Source organism: Sciurus carolinensis, chromosome 11 (assembly GCF_902686445.1).
Source record: "Sciurus carolinensis chromosome 11, mSciCar1.2, whole genome shotgun sequence".
NCBI lineage: Eukaryota > Metazoa > Chordata > Mammalia > Rodentia > Sciuridae > Sciurus > Sciurus carolinensis.
Window position 1 is genome coordinate 72,414,847 of NC_062223.1, and position 15,785 is coordinate 72,430,631.

The following is a 15,785-nucleotide window of genomic DNA, read 5'->3' on the forward strand; positions in this document are numbered from 1 at the left end:
CCATATATTGAAATGCTGATGTCGTATTTTGTTCAAGTATGTGAGTCATGTGAAATGCGAGTTTTCAGAACTAAGACTGAACAACCCAATCAGGTTGTGGGGTAAATAGGTGAATTCTGTGACCCTGGGGATCAGAGTCATGATGCAGGTGACTCAGTAAGAGAGATGAAGGCAACTAATCCAGAGAATAGGGATCCCCAGCAGATATGGGGCTAGACTACGGTCCACACTCTGAATTCTGGACTGTATTCTCAGAACCTAGAGAAATTGTGGAGACACTGTAGAGGAGGTGTGGGTTGCTTTAGGAAAGGTGCTTCCACTTACATATGAGGAAGGTTCAGGAAAGAGAGAGAGAGAGAGAGAGAGAGAGAGAATATCTCATTTCTCCTCTGCCTAAAGCAGAAGAATGGGTACTCTAAGCCTTGGTTTGAGGGATATTGTTGTGAACTAAGCCTGAAGAAAGAGGTAAAAAGAGGAGCAAGGGAAAAGGCTGAACCTGTGTTTTGGCCTTGTCAGGTTAGGAACATGAAGCGCACAGCTGTCACAGCCTCATCCTAGTGCTGATCCTGGGAGTCCCTGGCATTGTTGCGTGGTTGGTGATCTTTAGAGTATAAATAGACTTTCCAAAGGCAAAGTCTGGGGGAGGCAAAGGGTGGGGGAGGCATTACTGGAGAAGAAAGAAGACACAGAACTTAGTCTTTAAAAGGTAATTCCAGAGGAATGTTCTCTGGAATTTACAGAGCAGAGCAGGTGGCAGTGCAAAAATCCATGAGATAATTGTTTAGACTCTCTTTGGTGTGTGTGTGGGGTGGGGAGGGGAGTTCATTACGGAAAGAGTATGTGTGGGTGTATGCATGAAGACCAAACCTACGGAATCATGTGAGTAGGGTTTGGGGTATGCCTGAGAATGGGAGTGTTGAGGGTCTGTGTGATCGAGAGAGCATTGTCTTGGGCTATGAGTCTACATACAGAATTTGCATTCAAAAAAAACAATCCTTTTGACTAATGGTGTTACTAAATCCAAGAAACAATCCTTTTGACTAATGGTGTTACTAAATTCAAAGTGTTATACACTTGTATAGTGTACTGTGTGTTGGTAGATCTTTTTTCTTTTCTCCTCCTCTTCTGTCTTCTTTCTTTTTTGTTTTGTTTTGTATAGAAAATACTCCTGAGCATTAGTTATAAGAGGGACTTTTCCAATTTAAATTTGGGTTACACGTGTTATTCAGCACAGTGTCAGAAACCAGCGAGTGTTTACTGAACTCAATTTGGTTATTGCTTGGCAATAAAGGGTGTTAGCCTCACAAATCTAAGAACTACATTTATCAGGTAGCCTTGGAAGAAGAAAGTAGTTGTCTTAGGGCAGAGATCAATATGCTACAATGATACAGCAAGACCTTCATCACTGATGTTCATAAAGTCACATAAACTAGAGTTCACTAGCCCATGAAAACATATGTCCTCTAACTTGTTAACTCACATCCAAGGACCATATGTAATGAAAAGAGTATAGCAAATCTGGAGGTCTTCCCAGAAAAAAATATGCAAATTTGGGTGATCAGAAGAGGGAACATTCTCTTTAGAAAGGATAACCACACATCTTCAGTGTTTGGGACAATCCTGCTGCCATCATTATTAAAGTTAACCTTTTTTTCACTTTAGAAGGGTTCCTCTGCATGATAAATTACATGGTCACTCTAATTTCAGGAGTCAATAGTGATGGAAGTGTGAGTGACTCTAACCCTCCATTATCATCCCTTGGCCTCGGGACTGAGATTTGTGCCACCCTGGGCTGCCATGATCGTTTTCAACTTGAGCAGTTATAACCCAGGACACTTCGTTTTGGTGGGGATCCCAGGCCTGGAGCAATTCCATGTGTTGATTGGGATTCCCTTCTGCATGATCTACATTGTAGCCGTGATGGGAAACTGCATCCTTCTCTACCTCATTGCCGTGGAACGTAGCCTTCACGAACCCATGTTCTTCTTTCTCTCCATGCTGGCCATGACTGATCTCATCCTGTCCACAGCAGGTGTACCCAAGACACTCAGTATCTTTTGGCTGGGAGCTCGAGAAATTACATTCCCAGGGTGCCTGACACAAATGTTTTTCCTCCACTATAGTTTTGTACTGGATTCAGCCATCCTGATGGCCATGGCATTTGATCGTTATGTGGCCATCTGTTCCCCTTTGAGATACACCACTATCTTGACTCCCAAGACCATCATCAAGATTGTTGTGGGCATCTCCTTTCGGAGCTTCTGCATCATCCTGCCTGTTGTATTCTTGCTGACGCGCCTACCATTCTGCAGGACACGCATCATACCCCACACCTACTGTGAGCACATAGGTGTGGCCCGGCTCGCCTGTGCGGACATCTCCATCAACATCTGGTATGGCTTTTGTTTTCCCGTCATGACCGTCATCTCAGATGTGATCCTAATTGCTGTCTCCTACGCCTTCATCCTCTCTGCTGTTTTCCGCCTCCCTTCCCGAGATGCCCGTCAGAAGGCCCTTGGCACCTGTGGGTCCCATGTCTGTGTCATCCTCATGTTCTATATTCCGGCATTCTTCTCCATCCTCGCCCATCGCTTTGGACATAATGTCCCTCGTACCTTTCATATTATGTTTGCTAACTTCTATGTGATTATTCCGCCTGCACTCAACCCTATTGTCTACGGAGTAAAGACCAAGCAGATCTGGGACAAAGTTGTTCTGCTCTTTTCCAAAAGGTCCCAGTTATAGAGGCTAGTGCCTTGGGGCATGGGGGCAAGTTCCTAAAGCATGTTAGGTCAAAGACTAAATCTGTAGCCTGTGACTTCAGAGAAAGAACACATGTAAAAATTCCTTATTAACCAGAACTCGTGTTTCTTTTGTTTTTTGGGGCAGAAGTCTGTTCAGTCACCTCAGATATAAGAAAATAAATTCTGTGTAGAAAATAAGAAATATTTCTTTTGCTTGTGGAAACAAAAGTTTTTGTAACCTGCTTGTGTAACTTCTCATGATTCTTCTAAGATAATCTAAAAGTTTTCATGAAACAATAAAATGACTGGCATCTCACTTTCATTGTAAAAATGTCTCTAAGGAATCTGAATTATTTTTTCTTTTCAGATTTATGGATCATATTAGTTTCTTTTTAAACACAGAAGGTTAGGGAGTTATGACTGTGATGATTCTGTGAGAACCTGGATTTTGATATACCCCATGTATGTCCTGGCACATGCGTGGTGATTTAATGTTTATCCAATAAATGGCAAATAATCATCAAGTTATTAAACTAAGAATACTGACTTCTTTTCCTTAGGCAAAAGAAGAAGGCAATGCTAAAACCTGAAATCATTCTTTACTCAGTATGAGAGAAAAATAAATAAAAATAAAAGGAGGAAGCTAATTTCCCATGGCCTTTAAGGTGGGAAAACATGCTCAAACTAAAATTACCAGGTGGTCAAGTTTGAATTTCAATAGAAATGTAGTCCAAGATAAAATATACATCTCTATTTGTATGACTCATTGTCTCTTCAAATCCAATATATTTAATTTGGCAGAGTGGGAAAGGGATGATTCAGAAAGAAGAATTAGTGTATGTAAAGACACAGAGTTGAAAAAAAAAAAAAAAAAAAAAAACTGGCCCATCAAAGTAACTGGGTTTAGGAAGAGAGAACAGCAAAGGTCAGACTGCAGACCATGGAAAAATTCAGATCATTTAAAACAATTTGTTTAATGGTCTAAGAATAGAGTGGAGTGAAGGGAGGGGAAGGGGTATGGGGGAAGGAATGATAGTAGAGTGAAACAGACATTATTACCTCATGTACATGTATATGACCAATGGAATCGTTCAATATGTATAATGAGAAAAATGAGAGATTACACTCTATTTGTTTATGATCTATCAAAATTTATAAATGCATTCTACTGTCATGTAGAAGTAATTAGAACAAATAAAATAATTCTTTTTAAAAGAATAAATGAAAGCCATGGAGATTGTAGGCAAGATGGCAACAAAGTTCAAATTTTGTGGGGTTTTCAAGATGGCGATCTAGAGGGCGGCTGCATTTCATGTTGCTCCAGGATGCAGGATTCAAAAGAGGAGATAGTGAGAGACTTGGGACCAACTCAAAGCCGCCAGGTGAGTCTCTCCCATTGGGGAGGCGTCCCGGATGGGGCGGTAGCCCTGGAATGCAGGGAACTTTGTGAAGTAGAGTTGGCTGACGAGACGCCCCTCTTCCCACTGCAGCAGTAAACTCGGACCACTGGGAACATCGTAGAGGTGGCTGCTCAGCACAGCGCTTGGACTTGGAGCAACCACTGGGTCTCCGGGCGGCTGCCTGAGGAGGAGCTGCGTGGCAAGCTGTTTGGACTCAGAGTGATTGCTTCTGAACACCGGGATAGCCTGGAGGAAGAGGAGAAGCACGGTGGGTCGCTTGGTCTAGGAGTGACTGCATCAGAGCTACAGGCGGTTGCCAGAGGAGGAGCTGCGTGGCTAGCTGTTTAGACTCAGAAGGACCGCTTCTGAACACCGGGGGGCTGCCCGGAGGAAGAGGAGGAACGTGGCGGGTCGCTTGGTCTAGGAGTGACTGCATCAGAGCTACAGGCAGTTGCCAGAGGAGGAGGCGAGTGGTGAGTTGTTTGGTCTCCGAGCGACCGCTCCTGAACACCCGGGGGGCTACCCTGAGGAGGAGGAGGAACAGGGCAGGTCACTTGGACTTGGAGTGACTGCCTAGGGCTACGGACGGTTGGCGGGAGGAGGAGATGCAAAGTGAGTTGCTTGGACTCCTAGTGACTGCATCGAAACACCGGGGGGCTGTCTGGAGGAAGAGGTGTGTGGCGGGTCTCTGGGTCTCAGAGCTATTGTATGGGGCTCCAGGTGGCGGCTCAGAGGAGGGGCCGCATAGCCAGGCGATTAGGTACAGAGTAGGGTCCCAGGACCTAGGTGACTTCTTGGTGGAAGAGCCACACAGAGACACGCCTGGGGTGGAGCTAAGTTTCCAGGACCACGGGCAGATTCTCTGAGGAGAGGCAGCCTAAGGAGACTCGTCTGCGAAGGGTGAGGCTCCCAGGCCCAGGAGGTAGGTTCGGGCCCCTGGGAACTTTGCAGAGAAAGGCAACCCAGCCCAGGCGGTAGTTGTAGATTGAGGGGAACCTCTAGGAGGGGAAGTGACCGGCGAGACCTCCCACTGGGTGAGTTTTCCCTGCCGGGGGAGGTTTTTCCCACAAGGACGGTAAAACCAGAGACACAGGCACAAACAGACCTTGCCTCAGCCCGCAGCCTAGTTCCCCTTTGGATGACCATTGGTCAACAAGTGGAGGCACCTCTGCCCACTATCAGGGAATATACCCCAACTGAGGGTCACCAACCATAGAGAGGCAGCTTCCTTGTGGAGCACCGCATTATCAACTTCCTCCAAGACTTCAGGCTGCTGAAGGATAAGAGGGGAAATACTAGAAATCTTCAGGGACATTATAAGTCAATAGAGGAAATCTGCAATATCTTAATGACCCACTGATTCCTGAACAATATGAGAAAACAAGGGAAGAAAATGCCCCAAACAAATCTAGCTGTTACATCAATAAAATCAAAGCATGGCAGAAGAAATGACAGAAAGGGAGTTCAGAATGTACATAATTAAAATGATCAGGAAAGCAAACAATGAGATGAAAGAACAAATGCAGGCATTGAATGATGAGATGAAAGAGCAAATGCAGGCATTGAATGATCGCACCAATCGACAGTTAAAAGAGCAAATACAGGAAGCATAAGATCATTTCAATAAAGAGTTAGAGATATTGAAAAAAAAACAAACAGAAATCCTTGAAATGAAGGAAACAATAAACCAAATTAAGAACTCCATAGAAAGCATAACCAATAGGATAGAACACCTGGAAGACAGAACCTCAGATATTAAAGACAAAATATTTAACCTTGAAAACAAAGTTGAACAAACAGAGAAGATGGTAAGAAATCATGAATAGAATCTCCAAGAACTATGGGATATCATGAAAAGGCCAAATTTGAGAATTATTGGGATTGAGGAAGGCTTAGAGAAACAAACAAAGGAATGAACAATCTATTCAATGAAATAATATCAGAAAATTTCCCAAATCTGAACAATGAAATGGAAAATCAAGTTCAAGAGGTGTATAGGACTCCAAATACACAAAATTACAACAGACCCACACCAAGGCACATTATAATGAAAATACCTAACATACAAAATAAAGAGAGAATTTTAAAGACTGTGAGAGAAAAGAACCAAATTACATTCAGGGGGAAACCAATACGGATATCAGCAGATTTTTCAATCCAGACCCTAAAAGCTAGAAGGGCCTGGAACAACATTTTTCAAGCTCTGAAAGAAAATGGATGCCAACCAAGAATCTTATACCCAGCAAAACTTACCTTCAAATTTGATGATGAAATAAAATCATTCCATGATAAACAAAAGCTAAAGGGATTTACAAAAAGAAAGCCAACATTACAGAACATTCTCAGCAAAATATTCCATGAGGAAGAGACAAAAAACAAAGAAGCAAATCAGCAAAGGGAGGAATTATCCTAAAGGAACTGTCAAATAAAGGAGGAACCAAGGTGTGTCAAAATATATATATATATAAATACATAAATAAATATTAAAAAATGAACCAAATGACCAGGAATACAAATCATATCTCAATAATAACCCTGAATGTTAATGGTCTGAATTCATCAATGAAAAGACATAGACTGGCAGACTGGATTAAAAAGAAAGATCCAACAATATGTTGCCTGCAAGAGACTCACCTCAAGGAAAGAGATACCCATAGACTAAAGGTGAAAGGATGGGGAAAAACATACCATGCACATGGACTCAGCAAAAAAGCTGGAGTATCCATCCTCATTTCAGGTAATGTGGACTTCAAGCCAAAGTTAGTCAGAAGGGATAAAGAAGGACATTTCGTAGTGCTTAAGGAAACCATAAATCAGCAAGATATAACAATCATAAACATATATGCCCCAAACAGTGGCTCATCCATATATGTCAAACAAATCCTTCTCAATTTTAGAAACCAAATAGACCATAACACAAAAATACTAAGTGATTTTAACATGCCTCTCTCACCACTGGACAGATCTTCCAAACAAAAATTGAACAAAGAAACCATAGATCTCAATAACACAATCAATAATTTAGACTTAACAGACATTTATAGAATATACCATCGAACCAAGAGCGAATACACTTTCTTCTCAGCAGCACGAGGATCCTTCTCTAAAATAAACCATATATTATGCCACAAAGCTAATGTTAGCAAATACAGGAAGATAGAGACACTACCTTGTATTCTATCAGATCGTTAGAAATAAATGAAAGCATAAAAAACAGAAACTACTCCAACACCTGGAGATTAAACAATATGCTACTATATGATGAATAGATAACAGAAGATATTAGGAAGGAAATTAAAAAATTCTTAGAGGTAAATGAGAACAAAGAAACATCATATCAAAATCTCTGGGACACTATGAAAGCAGTATTTAGAGGAAAATTTATTTCATGGAGCACATTTAATAAAAGAAGTAAAACTCAACAAATAAACGAACTAACACTACAGCTCAAAGCCCTAGAAAAAGAACAGACCACCACCAAAAGTAGTAGAAGACAGGAAATAGTTAAACTCAGAGCTGAAATCAACGAAATTGAAACAAAAGAAATAATATAAAAAATTGACAAAATAAATAGTTGGTTCTTTGAAAAAATAAACAAAATTGATAAACCTTTAGCCACACTAACAAAGAGAAGATGAGAGAAAAATTCGGAATGAACAAGGAAATATCACAACAGACATGACTGAAATACAAAACATAAATAGAAGCTATTTTGAAAATCTATACTCCAACAAAATAGAAAATTTTGAAGACATCAACAGGTTTCTAGAGACATATGAATTGCCTAAACTGAACGAGGAGGACATACACAATTTAAATAGACCAATTTCAAGTAATGAAATAGAAGAAGTCATCAAAAGCCTACCAACAAAGAAAAGTCCAGGACCAGAGGGGTTCTCAGCCGAGTTCTACAAAACCTTTAAAGAAGAGCTCATTCCAATACTTCTCAAAGTATTCCTTAAAATAGAAGAGGAGGGAACCCTCCCAAACTCATTCTATGAAGCCAATATTACCCTGATACCTAAACCAGACAGAGACACATCGAGGAAAGAAGATTTCAGACCAATATCCTTAATGAATATTGACGTAAAAATTCTCAACAAAATTTTAGCAAATTGCATAAACATATTAAAAAGATAGTGCACCATGATCAAGTGGGTTTCATCCTAGGGATGCAAGGTTGTTTCAACATCCGGAAATCAAAAAATGTCATTCACCATATCAATAGACTTAAAGTCAAGAATCACATGATTATTTCGATAGATGCAGAAAAAGCATTTGATAAAATACAGCATCCCTTCATGCTCAAAACACTAGAAAAAATAGGGATAGTGGGAATATTCCTTAACATTGTAAAGGCCATCTATCATAATGGCTAATATCATTCTAAATGGTGAAAAACTGAAAGCATTCCCCCTAAAAACTTGAAAAAGGCAGGGATGCTCTCTTTCACCACTTCTTTTCAATATCGTCCTTGAAACTCTAGCCAGAGCAATTAGACAGACCAAAGAAATTAAAGGGATACGAATTGGAAAAGAAGAACTCAAACTATCCCTATTTTGCTGATGATATGATTATATACTTAGAAGAACCAGGAAATTCCACCAGAAAACTTTTAGAACTCATCAGTGAATTCAGTAAAGTAGTGGGATATAAGATCAATGCACATAAATCTAAGGCATTTTTATACATAAGTGATGAATCTTCAGAAAGAGAAATTAGGAAAACTACCCCATTCACAATAGCATTGAAAAAAAAATACTTGGGAATCAATCTCACAGAAGAGGTGAAAGACCTCTACAATGAGAACTACAGAACACTAAAGAAAGAAATTAAAGAAAACCTTAGAAGATGGAAAGATCTCCCATGTTCTTGGACAGGAAGAATTAATATTGTCAAAATGGCCATACTACCAAAAGTGCTATACAGATTCAATGCAATTCCAATTAAAATCCCAATGATGTACCTTACAGAAATAGAGCAAGCAATTATGAAATTCATCTGGAAGAATAAAAAACCCAGAATAAGTAAAGCAATCCTTGGCAGAAAGAGTGAAGCAGGGGGTATCGCAATACCAGATCTTCAACTCTACCACAAAGCAATAGTAACAAAAACGGCATGGTATTGGTACCAAAATAGAAAGGTGGATCAATGGTACAGAATAGAGGACACGGACACAAACCCAAATAAATACAATTTTCTCATACTAGACAAAGGGACCAAAAATATGCAATGGAGAAAAGATAGCCTCTTCAACACATGGTGCTGGGAGAATTGGAAATCCATATGCAACAGAATGAAACTAAACCCATATCTCTCACCATGCATGAAACTAAACTCAAAATGGATTAAGAACCTCGGAATCAGACCAGAGACCTTGCATCTTATAGAAGAAAAAGTAGGTCCAGAGCTTCAACATGTCGACTTAGGACCAGACTTCCTCAACAGGACTCCCATAGCACAAGAAATAAAAGCACGAATCAATAACTGGGATAGATTCAAACTAAAAAGCTTTCTCTCAGCAAAGGAAACTATCAGCAATGCGAAGAAAGAGCCTACAGAGTGGGAGAAAATCTTTGCCAATCATACTTCAGATAGAGCACTAATCTCCAGAATCTATAAAGAACTCAAAAAACTCTACACCAAGAATGCAAATAATCCAATTGACAAATCGGCTAAGGAAATGAATAGACACTTCACAGAAGAAGATCTACAAGCAATCAATAAACATATGGAAAAATGTTCAACATCTCTAGTAATAAGAGAAATGCAAACCAAACCACCCTAAGATTCCATCTCACCCCAATTAGAATGGCGATTATCAAGAATACAAGCAACAACAGGTGTTGGCGAGGATATGGGGAGAAAGGTACACTCATCCATTGCTGGTGGGGCTGCAAATTAGTGCAGCCACTCTGGAAAGCAATGTGGAGATTCCTCAGAAATCTTGTAATGGAACCACCATTTGACCCAGCTATCCCACTCCTTGGCCTATACCCAAAGGACTTAAAATCAGCATATTACAGAGATACAGCCACATCAATGTTCATAGCTGCTTAGTTCACAATAGCCAGATTGTGGAACCAACCTAGATGTCCTTCAATTGATGAATGGATAAAGAAACCAGATATATATATATATATATATATATATATATATATACACACACACAATGGAATATTACTCTGCCATAAAGAATGATAAAATTATGGCATTTGCAGGCAAATGGATGAAATTGGAGAATATCATGCTAAGTGAGATAAGCCAATCTCAAAAAACCAAAGGACGAATGATATTGCTAATAAGTGGATGCTGACACATAATGGGGGGTGGGAGGGGTTAGTGTTAGGGTTAGAGTTAGGGTGAGGGAGGGGGGCAAGAATGAAGGAAGGAAGGACTGTATAGAGGGAAAAAGAGGGGTGGGAGGGGTGGGAGGGGTGGGAGGGAAGGGAAAAAATAACAGAATGAATCAAACGACATTACTCTATGTAAATTTATAATTACACAAATGGTATGCCTTTACGCCATGTAGAAACAGAGAAACAACATGTATCCCATTTGTTTACAATAAAAAAATTAAAAAAAATAAAAACAAAGTTCAAATGTTGCATTTTAAAACATTTCTCATAGATCTATTACTTTGCTACAGTTCTTGCATGGGGCTGGGTCCCAGTTGAGCAGTCACCCTATCCTGCTCCTTCACATTCACTTTCTCTGTTGGTAGCCTGGGCAGCTTCTTCTGCCCAAAAGAAACCCTAACCTTTCCACTTGCCTGCAGGAGAGGCAAACTCAGCTCCAATTAGAAATGGACTAAGAGATTACCTGTCTGTGGGACTGAGTTCAGGTAAAATAACTTGGATTCCATATGGTAAAAAATAACTCAATGGGTTCATGTCCTCTATTCTGTACCACTGATCTACCTGTCTATTTTGGTACCAATACCATGCTGTTTTTGTTACTATTGCTTTGCAGTAGAGTTGAAGATCTGGTATTGCAAAATCCCCTGCTTCGCTCTTGCTACTGAGGATTGCTTTAGCTATCCTAGGTTTTTTATTCTTCCAGATGAATTTCATAATTGCTTGCTCTATTTCTGCAAGGTACATCATTGGGATTTTAATTGGAATTGCATTGAATCTGTATAGCACTTTAGGTAGAATGACCATTTTGACAATATTAATTCTGCCTATCCAGGAACATGGGAGATCTTTCCATCTTCTAAGGTTTTCTTTAATTTCTTTCTTTAGTGTTCTGTAGTTCTCATTGTAGAGGTCTTTCACCTCTTTTGTGAGATTGATTCCCAAGTATTTTATTTTTTTCGATGCTATTGTGAATGGGGTAGTTTTCCTAATTTCTCTTTCTGAAGATTCATCACTTATGTATAAAAATGCATTGGATTTATGTGCATTGATCTTATATCCTGTGACTTTACTGAATTCACTTCTGAGTTCTAAAAGTTTTCTGGTGGAATTTCCAGGTTCCTCTAAGTATATAATCATGTCATCAGCGAACAGGGATAGTTTGAGTTCTTCTTTTCCTATTCGTATCCCTTTAATTTCTTTGGTTTGTCTAATTGCTCTGGCTAGAGTCTCAAGGATGATGTTGGATAAAGAAACTGTTGCATATATATACAATGGAATATTACTCTGCAATGAAGAATGATAAAATTATGGCATTTGCAGGCAAATGGATGAAATTGGAGAATATCATGCTAAGTGAGATAAGCCAATCTCAAAAAACTAAAGGACAAATGATCTCGCTGATAAGCGGATGAGGACATATAATGGGGGGTGGGAGGGGTTAGCATTAGGTTTGGGGTTAGGTTTAGGGTTAGAGATAAGGAGTGTGGTAACAATGAAGGAAAGAAGGACTGTATAGAGGGAAAAGAGGGGTGGGAGGGGTGGGAGGGAAGGGAAAAAAATAATGTATCAAACATCATTGCCCTATGTAAACATATGATTACACAAATGGTATGCCTTGACTGCATGTACAAATAGAGAAACAACATGTATCCCATTTGTATATGATAATAATTTTAAAAAAATTCAATGGGAGTTCAAGTGGCTAGACAGGAGCCACATTAACATGTATAAAATATTATAATAGATGTGAAAAATTTCCATTAATCATATACTCAATCATTTAAAAATAGTGACAAGATTTACATGTAAGTAATGGATTGTGGAAACTTCCATTTTGAAATATTTAATTTGAACTGGATCATGAGAACTAAATAGCAGCTGACTGTTAAGGCATCACTCCTAGATCATGCTAACAGAACTGTAACATTTGTGTGTGAAATAATACTTGTTTGTTGTTTTTATTTAAGTGAGGCAAAGAATAGAGGATATATATATTTTTAAAAATTTATTATTATTTTTGCATAGTTGGGGATCAAACCCAGGGCCTTTCACATTAATAGGAAAGTGCTCTACCACTGAGCTACCAACTGAGACAATCTTTTGAAATTTAAAGATGTGAATTATAAACCAATAAGGCCAGACATCAGAACATATTCCTATTTTAGTCCCATGGAAATAATTCACCATAAAATTATTTCTAGTGTTATGCGCCAGGCTAAGTGGGCAATGACCAAACAGGCTCCATTTTACCCTGAGACTTCATGTCATGTAGGAAATGCTTCTCCCATGGGAACACCCTGCCTCTGTACCCATCAACAGTTATTTAGCATAGCGTGTTTGGCAACACAAAATGGCAATTCTTATACAATATAAGATTGTTCTCCCTCTGGGTTCCATTTTTCTTGGGCAGGTTACCCTAACATTTGTTTAAATGTTAGTAACCATTCTCTGATTGTCTTAGCAGCAGCCACTTACGATTAATGTACTGACATGCTTTACTTATGGTATAAAAAGTGTACTCTAAGCCTTGGAGGGGGTTGAAGGGTGCAGACTTGCAGCCTGCCTCTCTGTCCTGCCAGCTGGTGAATCTGGATCACTAGCTGATAAATAAAGCTGGTTCCACTTCCTGATTTAAGATGGACTTGGTGATTTATCGTAATCTCGCCATGACACTAGTAGCCTGTTTTTTTTTTTTTTCTTTTTTGGTACTGGGGATTGAACTCAGGGGCCCTCAACCACTAAGTCACATTCCCAGCCTTATCTTGTATTTTATTTAGAGACAGAATTTCACTGAGTTGCTTAGCACCTCACTTTTGCTGAGGCTGGCTTTGACCTTGTGATCCCCCTGCCTCAGCCTCCCAAGCTGCTGGAATTACAGGCATGTGCCACCATGCCCAGTTTAGCCTGGCTTTCTTCTGACAACATTAAAGCCATGTACCAGGTGTTCTTGTAAAATTCATGTAAATTGCCCAGAACAATTTCCTTTCCATGCAATCAAAAGAAAGAAAAATTATTTCATAAAGGGGAGAGAATACAACAAAGGTAAGAACTGTAAATTTTCATGTTCTTCCAATAAAAATGATGGACCTGAAATTTGGCTTTTATACTAAAAAAACACTGGTGTGCATTTTAACACTTTAACAGGTTTTTTTTTTTTTTTTTTTTTTTTTTTTTTTGTCCCAGGTTTTAAACCAGGGGTACTTAGCCACTGAGTTACATCCTCAGTTCCTCAGTTCTTTTATTTTTTATTTTGAGACAGTGTCTCACTAAGTTGCTTTAGGGCCTTGCTAAGTTGCTGAGGCTGGCTTTGCACTTGTGATCTTCCTACCTCAGCCTCCCAAGACGCTGGGATTACAGGTGTGCACCACTGCGCCTAGCAAATAGGTGTTTTAAATAAATTATGAGTCTTGAAATACTTGTTGTAAAGAGGTAGGCATTGAACATAGAGTTATTCCTATTATTCTGTCGAATCAGAAGGAAACATGCCTATGGATGAGACAAAGGCAAACAAACCAGCAGTTGTGAAGCCTACATCTTAAGTTTACTGCTGAATAGTTCTGTGGGTACAATAGCCAGACACACAGGAGTCACCACATGCAGGGAAGTTAAATTGGCTGTTAGATTTGTAAGATAAAAGCTTAGGTGAAAAATGAGATTTGGGCCTCCAGAAATTCTTAACATAACAGGTAGTTCTAACCATTTTTCTGTAGGAATATATTTTGTTTACTTATATCATTTTTACTACTAATAATTTTAGTTTTATCTCCAATAGTGGAAATGTAGCAATCATGCCAAGATCGGGATCAATACGAATGAAGGTAGAGGAAATAGTAAATGCTAAAAAATCTGGGGTGGGAACAAAATTAGATTTAAGGTAAGAAATGACATAATCAAATGTCTCCTTTAGAAAGAACTTCAGTCGGCAGCGTTGGAAATACATTGTGGAAGACAAAAAGGGAAATAAGATGATCTAGTAAGAAGCAATCGGAGTAATTTAGGCAAGACACTAAGGTAGCTGTGCAATGGACACAGAGAAAGGATGGAATTAGAAGATAGTTAAGAGGAAACAGCAATCATTTGGCAGCAATAAACTCGTGGATGTTTATCCGGGAGTAGCGCAGCACCGAAGGAGGAACAGGCCTGGGGGACACAACAGGTGTAACCTAAAGTGGCAAATTTAGCCTAAGAGATTTCAAAGAAGTTGCCACTCGATGCCCGTCAGGAGCATCCTCCAACAGTCCTTTAAAGGAGGCAGTGTCTAGGACTTGGTCTACTTCTGCCCCAAAAGAGTGAGTTCCAAAAGACTTTCCTGCTTTCGTGCTTTCCTACTCACATTCACATATATCCTGCTTGTCCAGAGAAAAATAAAATTTATATCAATCTACTGCTCTACTTCTCAATACAGATTATGGAACGTTCTCTCTGAAACATAGTCTTAGACTACTTTGAAGAGGGTCTTGTAATTTTCATTTTAACCAGTGCCCTGGCCTATCCATCTTATTTTATTTTAATTTTTTTTATTTAATTCTTTTGTTTTTTATTTTTTATTTTTATTTTTACCGACTGTATTTTGATTCATTGTACACAAATGGGGTACAACTTTTCCTTTCTATGGCTGTACACGATGTAGATTCACACCATTCGTGTAATCATACGTGTACATAGGGTAATGATGTCTGTCTCATCTTTCATACCCCTGCTCCCTCACCCCTCTCATTTCCCTCCATGTAATCTAAAGTTCCTCCATTCTTCTCTTACCCTCCGACCCCCATTATATATCATCATCCACTTATCAGGGAAGACATTTGGCCTTTGGATTTTGGGGATTGGTGTCCCGACCCGCGGGACATCAACGCGGACGGCAAACCTAAGAGAGAAGGAATGAAGGGACAAGAGACGCAGGGAGAGACAGCAAGACAGGAATTCTGATCAAGCTGCAAATTTTTATTGTTCTCACGGGTATTTATGCTGAGGGAATGAGGGGTATGACGAGGTGCAGCCTGGTTGGTTGTATTCTTCTGCTGGGTTCCTGATAGGGTGCAAATTCGCGCTGGCGGGAAGGTGAAGTTCGCGCCGGCGGGAAAGTGTAGTCCCAGAAGAGAAGCCGTGGGCGCCATAGGCGCCATACTGTCAGAATTATCAGCCAGGAGTGGGGGAGGGGCGCTGCTGCTTATTGTAAAGGTCAGAATGTTCTCAGAATGAGAACTTCTTGGTCCCTGACAGATTGGCTTATTTCACTTAGCATGATATTCTCCAATTTCATCCATTTATCTGCAAATGCT

General features: G+C 39.7%; 1 protein-coding gene across 1 annotated transcript; it reads left to right on the forward strand.

The window, feature by feature from the left end:
* Positions 1 to 1,785: 1,785 nt before the first annotated feature.
* LOC124959544 (olfactory receptor 52H1-like) lies at positions 1,786 to 2,745 on the forward strand. The gene has a single exon (XM_047517958.1). The coding sequence runs from the start codon at positions 1,798 to 1,800 to the stop codon at positions 2,743 to 2,745; it is 948 nt and encodes a 315-aa protein (XP_047373914.1). The 5' UTR covers positions 1,786 to 1,797.
* Positions 2,746 to 15,785: the final 13,040 nt, after the last annotated feature.

Excerpts from the sequence above, each read along its gene's own strand:
- LOC124959544 (XM_047517958.1), top strand. The coding sequence starts at position 1,798 with ATGATCGTTTTCAACTTGAGCAGTTATAACCCAGGACACTTCGTTTTG.